This window comes from Hypanus sabinus, chromosome 19 (genome assembly GCF_030144855.1).
Source record: "Hypanus sabinus isolate sHypSab1 chromosome 19, sHypSab1.hap1, whole genome shotgun sequence".
NCBI lineage: Eukaryota > Metazoa > Chordata > Chondrichthyes > Myliobatiformes > Dasyatidae > Hypanus > Hypanus sabinus.
Genome location: NC_082724.1, coordinates 19,633,764 through 19,651,509, shown reverse-complemented (window position 1 = coordinate 19,651,509; position 17,746 = coordinate 19,633,764). Strand labels below are relative to the sequence as shown.

At 39.7% G+C, this 17,746-nt stretch overlaps 1 protein-coding gene across 2 annotated transcripts in view; it reads left to right on the top strand.

Annotated features, from left to right (window-relative positions):
* Positions 1-3,102: 3,102 nt before the first annotated feature.
* The window catches only part of LOC132377774 (constitutive coactivator of PPAR-gamma-like protein 1), a 138,221-nt gene continuing 123,577 nt past the window's right edge, over positions 3,103-17,746 (top strand). The window contains exon 1 of one of the 2 annotated variants that reach the window (XM_059944120.1): positions 3,103-3,777. In XM_059944120.1, coding sequence (XP_059800103.1) covers positions 3,304-3,777 — 474 coding nt within the window. In that variant the 5' untranslated portion in view covers positions 3,103-3,303. The remainder of the gene's footprint in view (positions 3,778-17,746) is intronic. The other variant, XM_059944119.1, reaches the window with a different exon arrangement.

The following is a 17,746-nucleotide window of genomic DNA, read 5'->3' as shown; positions in this document are numbered from 1 at the left end:
ATGGGAAAAATAATGTGCTGGTTATGGAGGCTTAGTGGGAGGTGGGGTGGTGGTGTGCAAGGACAAGGTGAACCCTCTCTTGATAGCAGGAGAATGGTGTGAGTGCAGATGTGCAGGAAATGGAGGAGATGCAGGTGAGGGCAGTTTTGATTGTGGTGGAATGGAAACTATGTTCTTGAAAAGCATAAGGACATCCTAGACATTTTATAATGCAAGCCTCATCCAGTTATTAGACATGGTGGAGACGGAGAAACTGCAAGAGGGATAGCATTTTTACAAACGACAGTGTGAAGAGATATTGTCAAGATAGCTGAGAGAGTCAGTAGCTTATCAAAGATGTCAGTAGATTGTCTGTTGTGATGGAGACAGAAGGGGAAAGGGGAGAGGTGTCAGAGATGTTTGAAGTAAATTTGGGGGCAGGGTGGAAGTGGGAGGCAAAATTGATGAAATTGTCAAACCCAGGAGGAGTACAGGAAGTACCTCCAATGTAGTCATCGATGTAGCAAACAAAGAGTTGGGGAGCGCAACGAGTGTCAGCTTGGAACACCAACTGCTCAATGCAGCTGATAAGAGGGCAGGCATAGCCAGGGCCCATGGCTACACCTTGGGTTTGGAGAAAGTGAGGGGGACTGGAAGGGAAACTTTGAGGGCAAGAACCAGATCTGCCGAACAAAAGGTAGTGGTGGAGGGGAACTGATTAGGTCTGTTGCTCAAAAAAAAAAAAAAAAAAATTAGAGCTTAAGACCTTCCTGATGCTGTAAGGAAGTGTATGGGGACTGGTTGATCTTGGGCTAGAGATAGAAATGACCAGCGCAGGGCACAGGATATACAAGGTTGGCAGCAGTGGATGGAAGGTCTCCAGAGAAGATGTTGATGATTGTGTGGGTGTCAATGGCCTGATGCTACTTAATGAGGTCCCGTTCAAGGAAGATGTCTGAAACCTGCTGATTACCTCAGAGGGGTAGAGATCAGTCCACACTGCAATGTGAACACCCCCCACCCCCCACCATCAGCAGGTTTGATGGTGCGATTCATTAAGCTGTGCTTGGAGTATTGAATACTTTTCTGGTCATAAGCAAAGCTGCAGGGCCTGATAATATACCACGTCAGGCTTTGAAAGATTGCACAGCCCAGCTTACTAAGGTGCTGATGGGATACATTTAAAATCTCTCTGGAACAGTCAATTATCCCCCCAGTTTTCAAGGCTCCAACCATCATTTCAGTCCCAAAAGGTGACAGTAACCTGCCTAATTGACTATCATTTGGTGGCAATAACATCAACCATTATGGAATGCTTTGAGAGGCTGATCATGGAGCACATCAAAGCCTTACTCCCGGCTACACTGGACCCTTTCCAATTCACTTATTACTCAAATTGATCCACTAACGATGCAATAGCTTCTGCCCTCCACTCTGTCCCATCCCACCTGGAAAATGAGGTCTCTATGCTGTTTATAGACTCAAGTTCAGTATTTAACACAGTCATACCTCAAACTCATGGGAAAACTGGCCTCACTGGATCTTAACACCTCCCCCTGCAACTGGATACTGGACTTCTTAACAGCAAGGCCACAGTCAGTCCACGTGGACAGCAGTGTCTCTTGTCCCATTACGCAGAACACTGGCACTCCAAGGCTGTGCATTCAGCCCAACTGCTGACGCATGGCTGTGTCACAGGAGCCAGCTCAAGTCTGCATATGATGCAACAGTGGTCAACTTAACAGGAACGATGACAAGACAGAGTACAGCGAGGAAGTGGAGTGGCTGGCGAATTGTTATGTGAAGAACAGCCCAAGCCTAAACGTGGAGAAGGCCAAGGAAATCATTGCCGACTTCAGGAATGTGCAGGCAAACCAACCACTTCTGCAAATACATGGCTCCTCCAAAGAGAGTTAAGTGCACCAAGTTCCTGGTTCACACCACAGATGTCCCTTTAATGTCACCTCTCTGAACAAGAAGGTACAGCCTTCCCAAGAAGATGAAAGGCTCTCTCCCCACCCTCCCCCAACCATCTTAACTGCGTTTTACAGGAGCACCATTAAGAGCTTCCTGACAAGTTGCATCTCCATCTGGTTTGGCAGCAGCCGAGCAGGCTGGAGGTCCCTTCAAAGGACCGAAAGCAGCTGAGAGGATCATGGGGGTCTCCCGACCATCCATCAGGGACATTTATCACAAGCGCTATGCAGGGCCCTTAGTATTTTTAAGGTTCCCATCCATCCACCAGCATCCTCCTACTTTCTACCATCAGGCAGGGCATATGCATAAAACAAGCAAATCAGGATGGGAAACAGTTTCTTCCGTTTGGCCTTTAGGCTTCTGAACTCTCTGCTGCATCATGTTCAAAGTACCACTGGTTAATCTGTTCCAAATCTTATAATATTTATCCACTTTAGTTTGTTATTTATGTGCGATTTATCTGTAGATTTTATCCTTACCTTCATAATGTCTCATTTCTATGGTTATATAGATGTACATACATAAATGACAATAAACTTAACTATAAAACTGATAAAGTGATACTTGGGTAGGAGCAAAAGACCTTTAACACATGATAATACACGGACCTTGTCAAAAGCACATCATCTTCAAAGACACAAGAGGTGCTGCAAATGCTGGAAATTTAGAACAATACACGCGATGCGTTGTAGGAGCTCAGCAGGACAGGCAGCATCTATGGATGGAAGTAAACAAACGACATTTTTGAGCCAAAACCCTTAAAGTCTTAAACTTAAGAGAGCAAAATTAAGACATCATAAATGGTAGCCAGGAAAACCGACGTAAAAGGCAGCGATAATTTTTGATGAACAATATGGATTAATTAGTAGTTTTGGATTTGAGGACTGCGCATTGAACTGAAACTAAAGCGCAAGTAAGAACGCCAGTGTGCAAGAAATTAAAAAACGTGAGATTAGTGACCTTTGATGTCCCCATCCGGCCGCAGGTTGCAAGTGGAAGAACTCCAGAGGGGCGACCACGGGTACCACAAGCCCGCACTCCGCTCTCGCCACGGGCTGATTGACAGCCAACCCTGAACGTGACCTCCGGCAGAGTTAGCGCTGACGTCAAGGTAGCGGGGCGAGTACGCCTGCGCGGCCGCTCTGACAGACATGGCGCCGTAACAGCACATGGCGGCGATCGGCACGGTCACTCTTACCGTCTGGCAAAGTGCGGTAAAATCCGATCGAGATCCCCCCGGCTCAACTCGGCTAGCGGCCCCGGGGCCCGCGAGGCGTTCGGTCTGCGCATCCGCCCTCCGCTCTTTTTCGGGCCGTCCCTGGCGTGCGCTGTGAGGGAGCGAAGACCATGGGGGTGCAGGGGTTCCAGGAGTACATCGAGAAGCACTGCGCCAGCGCCGTGGTGCCGGTGGAGCTGCAGAAGCTGGCCCGGGGGAGCCTGGTGGGTGGAGGCCGCAACCGGCCTCCGCAGACCCCGCTCCGCCTGCTGGTCGATGCCGAGAACTGCCTGCACCGCCTCTACGGCGGCTTCTACAACGACTGGGTGAGCGGCGGGCAGTGGAACCACATGCTCAGTTACCTGGCCTCCCTCTCCAAGGCCTGCTTCAGCGGCAACATCGAGCTGGTGGTTTACTTCAACGGCGCGCTGGAGAAGCCCCGCCTCCACGAGTGGGTGAAGAAGCAGATCAACGACAGGCAGACAGCCCAGCAGATCATCAGCCACGTCCAGAACAAAGGCACCCCGCCACCTAAAGTCTGGTTCCTTCCCCCTGTCTGCATGAGCCACTGCATCCGTCTCGCTCTCCTCCGTTTCCGCGTGAAGGTAAATACCGACTTGCAGGCCTAAATGTTTTCATACGTTAATTAATTTGCATTTCATCACTCTGATCGGCCGCTGATATTTCTAGTGTGGGTTCCAGTTCTCCACATGTCACTCAAATTAAGAGGCTCAAGGGACTTGCGGCAACAGGGTTAAGATTCCCATGCCAAGAACTGTGATACTAACAGATCCTGACATAAATCAACGTTAATAAAATAACTCAGTTAGGTTGTTGGTACTGCCCAGTGAGAATTATGTTGCAACAAGGAATTACTTGTATCAATTCCATTTAATAGGACAAGCCAAAGACCTGGAAATTGTGTTTATGTAGAATTCTACTTTTGTAAAACTACAAAAAATAACTTAAATATGTTTGTAGAACTGGTCTCCAATTGTTTTAGTATTCCACGCATGATCCCTTGCATTATTTGTTTTATTTTAAGTCAATTGGTAATTTTCTAAGGGAGCAAATAATACATGATAAGGAAAGCCTTGAAACATCTGCTTAATATGAGGGTGTAGAGGCAATTACTGATGAACCTCAGAGGTTGAAGGTATTAACGGTGACTCTCCTTGGGTCAGCAACTTGTGGCGGTGGTGTCATAGGAATGTAGGAGCAAGCCACCTCTCCCTTTGAACTTTTTTGTTTAATTCCTTGTGCTAACCTAGTGTCCTTGGTTGCTTTAATGTCCAGAAACATCTCAATAAATGTTTTAAATGAACTTAGTGGTCTTGGATAAGGGATTACAAAGCTTGAACATTGTGAAGAATTGTTTTCTCATCTCATTTAAAGATGGCTTATCCTTTAGAGCAGACATTCAAAGTCGAAAGTAAATGTTATTATCAAAGTATTTATACGTCACCATAGGCAACCCTGAGATTCATTTTCCTGTGGGCATACTGACTAAATCTAAGAATATAGCATGAACAGTTATAACAGACAAACTGTGCATATGCAAGTATAAATAAATAGCAATAAATAACGAGAGCAAGATTCCTTTTTCTAGACAGACTCTTGAGTCAGAGAGTTGCTGTGAAACATAGCGAGAAACATCTCTTATTTTTCTAAGCTCAAGATAATACATAGTTATCTGTGTTCAGTACTCTAGTATGATCATAATTGCAGTAAAATGTTTATACTTCTGCACTCAACTCCTCTTTTAATAAAAACTAGTACACATTCACCTTCCTAATTGCTAAACATCCTTGTTGGCTTTCAGTAACTTGTGCACAAGGACAGTTGGGTCCCTTGGAAGATCAACAATATCAGTCTCTCACCAGAATCAATTTAATATGTCTTTGAGATTTGTTGCTTTGCGGCAACAGTACAGTGCAGGGTATATAAATTGCTATGTTACAAGAATAAATAAATAGTGCAAAAGTTACATAATGAGGTAGTGTTCATGGATCCTTCAGAAATTTGATAGCAGGTGGGAATCTCTCTTGCATTTCTGTTTTGTGCATCAAAATAGATAATTTTGTATTTTTCCAATTTATATTGGGTGAGTCATATTCCTGCCCACTCAGTTGTCTATTCTTTTGAGGGTCTTTTGCATTTTTTCTGTTTGTAATCGCATCTTTTTTTTCCCTCATCAACAAACTTAGAAATCTGACATTTGGTTCCTTTATAGCATTAATATAGAGCATGTTTAGCTGGGGCTCTGCCACCAATTCCTGTAGTATTCTGTTAGTTACTGCTTGCTGATCTGAGAATGCCTCCTGTGAAAGATGTACAGAGGGAGTAAATGCATGATGTAAACAAAAGCCATTCATGGAGAACCAGCTCATTCCACCTGGCAGGAATGATGACAGGTTCTGAAATAAGTTTGGCAACAAACCAGACCTCTTCAGATTAGTGTGGAGGAGAAAATAGTAGACCTGATGGTTTGTTCAGTTAACTGCAGTTGTTGAGTCCCAGTTGCACTGAAAAAGTAATTAAGCTGTTGTAGATGCTATCATTGAAAATGCAGGTCTTGAAATGGCAAACATTTTAAAAATATACATTCTCCCCGAATGGCTTTGTTAGCCTTTAATTACTTGTTGTAATACATCAGTCAGAAATGGCACAGCTAATTTGGGTGCAGCATAGTCCCATGGACTGCTACAAGGAAATAAGCAGTTAATCTGCTTTACTGCAATGTTGATACTATTAATTAGTTTGCTGACAGATTTTAGGTTTTCAATTTCCTTAAGAAAATACATTTAACAGATGTTGTATTGTCCATTTAATATCAATAGTAGAACCTTTAACAGTTCTCTATTTTAATCCATCTGAATATCCAAGTTATGATACGTATACGTAACAGAAATAAGCATTTCTTTTGTATATTCATTGGTGACCCATCTCTTCATGCTTCAAAATTTTCACTATCTTTACTGTGATTTAACTGCAAGTGTGGCTCAGGCCTCAAAATTATTTGGCAAGGGACCAATGCTTTAGGAGCTGTCTGCACTGCTGATACATTCATCATCACTGTGACACTCTTTCCAGACATGCTGTAAGGATTTGCATTAGGCTATGTATTGTTTATCATTGGCTTTAATACCTCAGATGCTAACACATCAAGTTCTGTTGTTTGTAGGTGGATGCCATAATTTTGCTGTATCTATCTACCTGCCTTAATTTGTATGCAATATTTTGTTTTGGCCACTAAAAAGAAATTATACAGTGGAAAATCTTAATGTCAAAATTAAAGCTTGCACCTGTGCTATATGAAGTACATTTTTTCCTCATTTTCCATTCCAGGTGTCCCTACATTAACAACTAAGATGAATAGGAAAGAGTACATGCCATAGAATGGCTATTTTAGTATTGTGAATCATGCAGGTTAATTTGGTTTGGAAATTGGTGGAAGCCGCCAGATGGAAAATATTATAATTCACTAAGATTACTTGGTTGAAATGCGAAACTTTTAGAAATTGCAAATACACTGCTCGTTGCATTACAAAAATAATTCTAGTTATACAGATGGTCCAGTAACACTAGGTAGTTGCTTATTTTACTGTTTGATATTTTTTAGATTTACTTGATTCATGGAGAGAATACTTCTAAGCCAAATGCTACGGATTTTAGAAATATTCTGATCTGGCAGCAATTTTACAGAACAATACAGTTAATGATTAAACTCAGTGACATTTCATTATTTCAGGCAAATGATCACCAGCCTGAAATGTTAATACTTGACTAAACCTACTTAAACATCTCACAGTTAGAAATTATAAAGACCTCTTTCCTTAGCATATCCTTCTCAACTACACCTGTATGGAAACCATCAGAAATGTGAAATTATCTTAGAGAGCAAGTTAGATTTTCAGTTTTGATTAATTTGTATTTTAAGTATTGAAAATATCAACAATTTTCATGTTGCAGCTTTTTGCTAAGGCCTGCCAACTTGCCAGATTGTGTTGAAAACCTCCAAGAATTAAAAATTAAGCTCTTCAACTTTTCCATAAGAGCTCCCTGTGGAAGAGTGGAAAACTCAAAATGAATATTGAATGGTGAATCATGTTTCTTAGTTTTGAAGACTGTACTCGTCTGTTTGAAATGGTCATTTGCCCCCTCACTCCATGGAAAAATAATTTTGAGTGGCTGAGTTCTTAAAATAGTTATCTAATTTGATGAAACCACCTGGAATGTATTGAACAAAAATTGGCAACCTTACTTCAACTCAAATCTTTGGGAAGAAGACATTTAAAATTGAATCACAGAACATAAATACACTTGCTACCCCAGCAATATGCAGTAGGCCCAGGTTTGTGGAAATTTAAAGCTAATGATTGAAACATTTACTTCCTTTAAACTCTACTGTGTAATTTTCTTTGTGATGTGGGAATGGGGGAAGGACAGTGGAAAAAAAAATAAATGGAAGATGTAATGCAAAGGACAATGTTACACCCAGATTATGAATGATGATTGACTTGGCTCAGGGCTGGTAGCTGTTAGTTGAGAAATGATGACCAAGAACTATATAAAGAAGACAGTCACCATTTTGTCAAGTTCTACATTTAGCTTTAATTATCCGAATCCTGATTCTGCTTCCATTATTGAATCTGGGAGGAGGCTGAAACTGATAAACTTGCATTAGAACTGTAGACTTTATATTTTAGAAGCAGGTTAGATATTTATAAATTGTCAATCTTGTGTTTGAGGCACTGAGGTTACTTTTGCATTTTGCTATGATGCCATTGTCTTACTGAGCTCAATTTTATATTCATTTTCTAGTCCTAGAATGTTACAGCTACGTAGGACTATAGTGAGACCATAACTGAGATAATGTATGCATTTGTGGACATACTATAAGAAGGATGTTATTAAGCTGGAGCAGGTATATAAAAGATCCACAAGGACATTGCTGGGAACGCAGAGCTTGAATTATGAGGAGAGGCAAGGTGGGCTGGGACTGTTTTCCCTGTATCAAATTAGACTGGGGGTTGACTTTACGGAGTTCTATAAAATAATGAGTTGCATAGATTAAAGGACTGTGACCATCCACCATTCCAGTGTTAGGGGAGTCTAAAACTAGAGGTTTAAGGTGATGGGAAAGATGTAAAAGGGACCTGAGAGGCAGGTTTTTTTAACAGAGAGGGTGATGAGTATATGGAATGAGTTGCTAGAGGAACTTGTAAAGCAGGTGCAATTACAGGGTTTAAAAGACATTTGGACAGGTACATGGATTGGGAAGTTTTAAAATGATATTGGCCAAATGCAGGCAAATGGGACTAGCTCAAGAAGGCACCTTCATTATCATGGATAAATTAGGCAAAAGAGCCTGCTGTGCAGTTTAAGTCGGACTTTATGTGTTTATAATTTTGTACCACACGGGCTATCTGCCAGAAGATGTTTCTGTCTTGTGAAGAAATACATCAAACAAAAGGGCAAAGTGAATTTATTAGTAGTGCTCATGTTAAAATCTTTTATTTATTTTTGGAATATTTTTGAAGTATATGACATTGTCTATAAGGTGTTTTAACTTTTTTTCCTCAAAAGAATTGAAATTGCATTCCAGGATTTAAATGTTTTCTTAAGTAATCTTTCTGAAGATCAAGCTAAGAAATTAAATGGACCGGTATAGTTGATTTTTTGTTTCATTTTTAATATTGTAATTTATCTTGCTAAAACCATGTTGAATTATTTGAAGGGCAGCATAGATGATACTGTTGCTTCACAACTAGGTTAGATTTTGATTTGTGTGGAGTTTGCATTACCCGAGACTGTTTTCCCTTGAGTGCTCTGGTTTCCTCTCACATTTCAAAGAGTAGGTTAATTGTTTACTGTAAATTGCCCCTAGTGTAGGTAAGTGGCTGGAGAATTTGAGTGGCAAAGTAGTTACTGGGGAGAATGGGTTACAGGATAATAACTGGGGGAGAGGAGCAAGTGGGATTTCTCTGGGGGCCGTTGTAGACAAAGTGGGCCAAATGAAGGCCTTCTGTGTCATAAGAAAATACAAGGTTTTCCATTTTACATTGTATCATAGATGTATTTCTGGCACTTTGCATATGTCATTAGAATTTTCTTGGATTTCATTTGTAGTAATGGTGGAATGCCAGAGGAAATAGAACATCAACGATTTATTTGTAGCAAGAACATAATCTCATACAAACAGTAGTATGATTGAATGGTCATCATTGTGGAAACTACAAAGTTGGTCTGAATTTCTGATTTTTTTTTAGCAGTACTCAAAGCTGAAGCTTCAATAGTTGAGTCAAGCTAAATAGCTTAATATGGTGTCTCAGGACTTGAATGATGATTACATGCCCATTTATGGGTTCTGAAAATAGTACTCACTTGTCCAGCAGACACTTGGCAAGCCCAAGTTGAAAGTTCTATCCAGCCGAGAGTGCTAGAATCAAGCTTTAGAACTGGATTTTGATATTCATTTTTAGAGCTAGAGCACTTCACATTGGTACACCTAAGTTCCCCACATAATAGTATAAAAATGGTTTTCCAAATATGTATAGTCTGAAGTAGAAAGGAAGGGCCTTTGTGGCTATGGAATGATTTCATAGTTATACATCTCCCTATACCTATTATGGAAAAAAAAGCCATAGTCAAAGGAGAAGGTAATTTCTAAAACGTAACATTGTGATGGAAGAATGACACAGCCAAGGCTATACTGATGAATAGTTCTGTAATAGTGGTGTATGGGTAGGGTTTGCTCATGTATATGTGGTTAAATTTTAAGAACAGTTTGCATGAAAGCGGGTTGGATTCCTTTGAATTTTGAGCTTTTTAGCGTATTCTAATTGAACTGCTTTAATTAATAGTACATTGATATTATGTTACATTTTGGAGGAATCCATCATAAACAATGCAACATTAAAATTATATCCATGTTATTTAGGAATGAAACCAAAGCAAAATATAGGGACTATAGTGTTCTCACACAGGTGTAAAAGAACCCTGAACTAAACACCAAGCTTAAACCAGTCAATGAGGCGGTCCCAGTAAGATTAACCGTTTACTGTTCACTCTTCCACGTTAACGTATGGTGAAAACTGTTGCTAAAATATACAATATATAAATTGTATATATATTGTATTGTATATATATATAGTATTTGTTTCCTTCTTGACATCACATTTACATCATAAATACTTGCAAAAGTAAAACTACAAAACTACAAGTAAAACAACTATATTAAATTGAAGTGCAACATGCAGTCAGAATCTACCTATGCCATCGACTGGCTTTAAATACACTTCAACACAAACTATCCGCAACTCTTTAAATAACAAAAAACATAAACTTTATCAACCGTCATTACTTTTAACAGAATCAGCGTTAACATTTTTAATTCAGCATATCGATTATCTCATGATCTTACGGCGTTGCTTCTCTAATGTTTCTAGTGCATAGAAAGAAAACTTTTCTCGCGCTGATCCTGCACACATAAGCCCCCTCCTTCCTGTTTTTCCAAATTGGTATTTTCCCACAAGACGTGGCAAAACCGGGTGTGACGTCATCGCATGCCGCGATATATCACAGACAACAAATTTACTTTAAACAACCTTAACTTTAACTAGAAAATGAAACAAACGAATTACTAAAGCGAAAATATAATAAATAAACAAATGCCTTAAAGGCAACACTGCTTGAAGGTATGTGCGGATGAGGTAAAACTCTGATAATATAGTACCCTTAGGACCTTCAATAGCAAACCAACAGAATTTTCTGAACTAGTTCAGTAGTTAGTTCCATTTAATATTCAGAGAATGTATACAATATATAGTCGGCCCTCCTTATCCACGGGTTCCGCACGCGCGGATTCAACCAACCACGGATTAGGTAAACCTGGAAGTTTTCTCTCTAGCACTCGTTGTTTGAGCATGTACAGACTATTTTTTTTGTTATTTTTTCCTAAACAATACAGTATAACAACTGCTAACATAGTATTTACATTGTATTAGGTATTATAAGTAATCTAGAGATGATTTGAAAGTACAGGCAGTCCCCGGGTTATGAACGAGTTCCGTTCCTGAGTCCATCTTTGTCGGATTTGAAGTCGGAACAGGTACATCCAGTATTATGTAGCCTCAGTTAGTAAAACATTTGTCTTAGTATATAATATATATTTTACCTTTCTATGCATATAAAACACTTAGCAAACATATGTATTTCAATAATTAAACCACTGCGTTGCTTAGTAATAATTGTAGCTTTCATCAGGGCAGGGCCTTTCAAATGCTCCCATCAGAATTGTTCCGATTGTTGACCGACTGCTTTTCCAATGACTGATGGCGTTTCACCTCTTTCTGATCACTTTATTACTTACACTTAATTTTCAATCATGATTGTGATTATTTTTGTGAACAGAAACCCTGCGGATTCAGAGCTGCGCTGGGTCCTAAAGACCACTGCATTGAGACAGGTTAAATAAGGGACTTGAGCATCCGCGTTTTTTGGTATCTGCAGGGGGTCCCGGAACCAATCCCCTGCGGATAAGGAAGGCAACTGTACAACCTGAAATTCTTATTTCTCACAGACATCCACAAAACAGAAGGGTAGCCCGAATAATGAGTGAGAGTAAAAACGTTAGAACTCCAAAGCCCCACTTCTCTTCTCCCCCCCCCCCACAAACACACACAAGCAGCGGCAAGCATCAACCCTTCCCCACCTATCACAGCAACATGCAGCAGCACCCACCATCCACCAAGCTATCTAGAGCAAAGCCCCCAAGAGAGACAACAAAAACAGATCATTCGCACAACAATTTGACATACCACAGTTTCTCTCTCTCCCTAATAAAGGGGCAGAGAGGTGTCACACAGTGAGAGGGGAGACTAACAAAACAAAAAAAGCAACTTGCTGTTTGCGATATTAAAGTCTGGTGCGTCACTATTTTTCAAGTTCTCTGACTTGAGGGTCAGCAGCAAACTCTTCCCCCACCATCGAGAGAGAGAGAGAGAGAGATAGAAATTTGTCAAGTGCCGAGAACTCGGACAGCCAGTCTGCTGTTCCTGATATTTCATTTTCTCCCGCGGTACTTCAGTCAGTGACAGCAGTCAGGAATCAGCTCATCCACAGGGCTGCAAAGGCTCAGCACCCTAGAGGTGCACTCGTCTTCCAGGCCATGCCATTGGGTAATTGAAAAATGGCTAGTCAATGAGCCCTGGGAGCAGAAACCATCTCTGAAACGAACCATGATTTGAGTGCAGCTGCAGGTGATGGGCACTGACAGGACAGGAAAAAGAGACATTAAAAGTAGAGATTAAACTATTGAATATTAGTACCACAACATGCATATGTATTACTTTTTTCACAAGTTGACAATAGTACAATAAATTTTAAACTGGACCTGTTGAGTATAAAGGGAATGAGAAATAGAACCTAGTGAGTTTTAATTGTTTGGCTTCAGCTCGTCTTGTACTTTGGCATTATTTGGGCCATACATCCTGGACTCCTAGCTCACACTAATCAGTGAGCCAAATGGCAAACCATGGGGATGTCCAAGCAACTGGATATCAGATTATTATAGTTTTATTAAATCCCAGACTATAATTTTTGTAAGGGTATCAAGTCTTATAGATAAATGTTGAATAAATGGCATTGTGGTTTAGTTTGACCATGAAATAGTTGAATAATACAACTGGTTTATTGGTCTGAATGCATTGTGTGAGTTAAAATCCTCCTGAACATGCTAGTAGAGTTTTTTTTAGTTTGGCCATCTACAGTTCAAATTAGAATCAGGTTTAATATCACTGACATACTATATGTCATGAAATTTGTTGTTTTGCAGCCGCAGTACAGTGCAATACATTAAAAATACTATGAATTGCAATACGTATGTTAAGTAAGTAACAAAGATAAGCAGAAATAGGGAGGTTTTGTCCATGGGTTAATTAATTGAATGTTCAGAAACGTGATGACAGAGAGTGTGTGTCTTCAAGCTTCTGTACCTCTCCTCTGATGGTAGTACAGAGAAGAGAGCATGTCCTGGGTGATGGGGATCCTGTGGATGGGTGGCGCCTTTTAAAGATGTCCTTGATCCTGTGGAGGCTAGTGAACATGATGGAGCTGGCTGAGTTTGCAACCCTCTGCAGCCTTTTCTGATTCTGTGTAGTGCCCCTTCAAAACAAACAATGGTGCAACCTGTTAGAATGCTTTCCACGGTACATCAAAAATTTGCTTGTCTTTGGTGATATATCAAATCATTTAGAGCTCCCAGTGAAATGTTGTGCCTCCTTATTAATTGATGCTGGGCCCTGGATAGATCTTCTGAGATGTTGACACCCACAAACTTGAAACTGCTCACCCTTTCCACTGCTGATTGGTCGATCGTTGGTCTCATGGAGTCAAGGAATGGAGGAAGAACATGCTGTCATTCTCTGGCATGTGTCCTGAGGACAGTATGACTTTGAGTGACAAGCGAAGTAGTGGGAAATGATATGGTTTGAATTATCAGAGTTGTTAGGAAGAGCAACCACTAGACAAGAAAAGGAAAATTATTTGGATTTTATTTTACCTGGACTGTTAAAAGTAATCTATTTGCTCAAATTAAGTTTCTTATTGAACTGTTACTGATCCAGGAACGGAGATGACAGGAAGCAAGGATAATTCCCTTGGCTTTCTTTAATAACCAGATGTTCCAAAGATTGGAGGTGTTATGTATAATTCAATGCATTCATATCTGAAATCTGAAATAGTTGATTATCAGCCAATACTGTGTTGGAAGTATGCATATTTTCGAATCAGAAAATTGTGGATCTTAGAGACCTGAGCACTAAATTCTAATATGGTACTGCTGTCAGTGACATTAAATTTAAGAATATCCCCTCTCTTGAAGAGAGATAAGGGAATTCTCGCCAATATTTGGCCCCACTGTTTATTGTTCAATCAGTGTAACTAAAAATAGATTTTACAGTCATTATGTTTCAACATTTGGGAGCTTACTCTGAATAAAATGGTAGTTATGTGTCATCTATTACCATGAAAATACTTTTAGAGAAGTCTTAATTGGCTGCCCAGACTTTAAATTGTGAAACACCAAAAGAATGTCCCCATGCTTATAAATGTAAAGCACTGCCTATTTTTTGATCTAGTGCATTCAGGCGTTCATCTAGCCAAAGGTCAGTTGATCCAAATGATATATGGACTTTGTATCTTAATACCCTACACTCATCCTGCTGCCATCCTCCTTTCCCACCAAGCCCCTGCTTAAAATGATTGAGTAATGTTATTGTGGTTAATGATATCTTTAACTTTAAGGAAATTATTAAATGGTTAAACCTTGGACTTGTTATGAGTTAAGCACAAATATTAATTTCCCTTAACCTCCATGTACACTTTTCTAACTTTACAAATGTCAATATAAGGGGGAGGGGTCACAAATGTAAAATGAACAAAGATTAACACTACAGAAATTTGTGTTATAATGGAAGGTAGGAGGCATTAATTGATAAAAGATAAAATAGGGCAAGACAAGAGATTTCAGCAAATAAGGTATAGATTAGGAAGTAAAAACATTTGTTTAGCTGCTGAATACTGCTCTGTTGGCAGTTCAACCTTGAACTCATTTGACTGAAATACAACCCCATTTCCAGAAAAGTTGGGATATTTTCCAAAATGCAATAAAAAAAAATCTGTGATATGTTAATTCACGTGAACCCTTATTTTACTGATAAAAGTACAAAGAAAAAATTTTCAATCGTTTTACTGACCAACTTAATTGTATTTTGTAAATATACACAAATTTAGAATTTGATGGCTGCAACACAGTCAACAAAAGTTGGGACAGAGTTAAAAAGAATGAAAAGTGCACAGAATATTCAAGTAACACCGCTTTGGAAGACTCCACATTAAGCAGGCTAATTGGTAGCAGGTGAGGTATCATGACTGGGTGTAACAGTAGCGTCCATCAAAGGCTCAGTCTTTGCAAGCAAGGAGGGGTCGTGGCTCACCCCTTTGTGCCAAAATTTGTGAGAGAATTGTTAGTCAGTTCAAAAGGAACATTTCCCAACTCAAGATTGCAGAGAATTTAGGTCTTTCAACATCTATAGTACATAATATTGTGAAAAAAAGTTCAGAGAATTCAGAGACATCTCAGTGCGTAAAGGGCAAGGTTGGAAACCACTGTTTAATGCGCGTGATCTTCGAGCCCTCAGGCAGCACTGCCTAAGAAACCGTCATGCTACTGTGACAATTATAGCCACCTGGGCTTGGGAGTACTTTGGAAAACCATTGTCACTTAACACAGTCCGTCGCTGCATCCAGAAATGCAACTTAAAACTGTATTATGCAAGGAGGAAGCCATATATCAACTCTATGCAGAAACGCCAGCGAGTTCTCTGGGCCCGAGCTCATCTCAGGTGGACCGAAAGTCTGTGGAACCGTGTGCTGTGGTCAGATGAGTCCACATTTCAGCTAGTTTTCGGAAAAAACGGGCGTCAAGTTCTCCGTGCCAAAGATGAAAACGACCATCCTATTGTTATCAGTGAAAGGTGCAAAAGCCAGCATCTATGATGGTATGGGGGTGCATCAGTGCCCACGACATGGGTGAGTTGCATGTATGTGAAGGTACCATTGACTCTGAGGCATCTATTAGGATTTTGGAGAGACGTATGTTGCCATCAAGGCGACGTCTCTTCCCGGGATGTCCATGCTTATTTCAGCAGGACAATGCCAGACCACATTCTGCACGGGCTACAACAGCGTGGCTTTGTAGACACAAAGTGCGTGTGCTTGACTGGCCCGCTGCCAGTCCAGATCTATCTCCTATTGAAAATGTATGGCGCATCATGAAGAGGAGAATCAGATAATGGAGACCACAGACTGTTGAGCAGCTGAAGTCTGATATCAAGCAAGAATGGACAAAATTTCCAATTGCAAATCTACTACTATTAGTATCCTCAGTTCCAAAACGATTAAAAAACGTTATTAAAAGGAAAGGTGATGTAACACAGTGGTAAACATGCCTCTGTCCTAACTTTTGTTGAGTTTGTTGCAGCCATCAAATTCTAAATTTGTGTATATTTACAAAATACAATTAAGTTGGTCAGTAAAACTATTGAAAATCTTTTCTTTGTACTTTTGTCAGTTAAATAAAGGCTCACGTGAATTAACATATCACAGATTTTTGTTTTTATTGCATTTTGGAAAATATCTCAACGTTTCTGGAAATGGGGTTTGTACATTTTCTGCTTGATGCAATGCAAATCCTGGAACATTTGCCCTGTGGCACTGTACTCTGTGAAGTCCAATGTGTAATGTCAAACACCACACGTTACCCAGTTCTCAGTTGGGGAAACCTGGACTTGCTGACCTTACAGCAATATAGGCTTTGTGTAGGTACAGCAATCCCATTTAAAAAAAAAGGAGAAATCAACTCCCAAATGAGATATTAGAAGAGCTTTTCATTTTACTTAATTTAGTTTGAATATTTTAATGTCCTTAGATGTGTATGTTTTGATCAGTCTTTAAACTTTAAAGATTTTACTTTAATTATTTTCGCTAGGTCCTACATGTTCTTGTGACTGTGAGCAAGTGGCCAGATCTCTTAAGTCATTTTGATAATGTTTCATATCATGAGAGACCCCATGCTATAACCAAAGACTGCACCCTAGATCATGCTGAAAGAAGCAGCATGCTCCAAGAGCTAGCTGATCATTGAATTATCTTTCAACACATGTAAAATTATATTAAAAATGTTATACTGGTTCCAAATATAGAAATCAGAACTGGAAGTAGAAAATTATGGATGTACCATGTAACAGAGGGGAATAAAACACTGCAGGATAGGTAAACACAAAATGTTGGTTCCCGTTGAAGCGTCTCGGCCTGAAATGTCAACTGTGCTCTTCTCCATAGATGCTGCTTGATATCTTACAGGTGGAGTCTTTACAGAAGTATTGGCTGGAAAGTGATTTGGGATGTCATAAAGTTGTAAATTTTTTTATATAAATGCGAGTTCCAGCAACGTCAAATTAATTATAGTTAATGGTAGATGTCTAATGGGAATCGGAGAATTGCATACTTTATGTAAACTTATCCTCCGCAAATTGATTTCTAACATCTTATAGATGAATTGTCCTTGAGTTATTCATTGAAAAAGGTTCAATAAATTTACTAAGGAAACTAATGTAATAATTGAACAAGTAATACCTAATAGACTAAAGGCATATATTTAAAATGGTGGGAGTCGTGAAATAGGTTACTATATGTTAAGTAAGTCAAGTTCAAGTTCAACTTCAAAATGGAATCAGTGAACTACAGAGATGTTCAATACTTCTAAATATACCTCTTGAATTACTCTTACTGCAATCTGCAGCATGTTATTTCCCTTTAAGCAATGTACTTTTAAACTGACTTAATAAGCTATAGTTTTCACTATTTTCTGAAGGACTTGGTGAAGTTAACTCTCAAGCAAGCAGATACAGCATCTTTAAGTAGACAAAGGCTCACTGCCATGTCTGGAAGAGAGAAAGAAGTCAGGCTGAAAGGAGATGGATGATACCACCTCTACCTAGCATCTTGTTA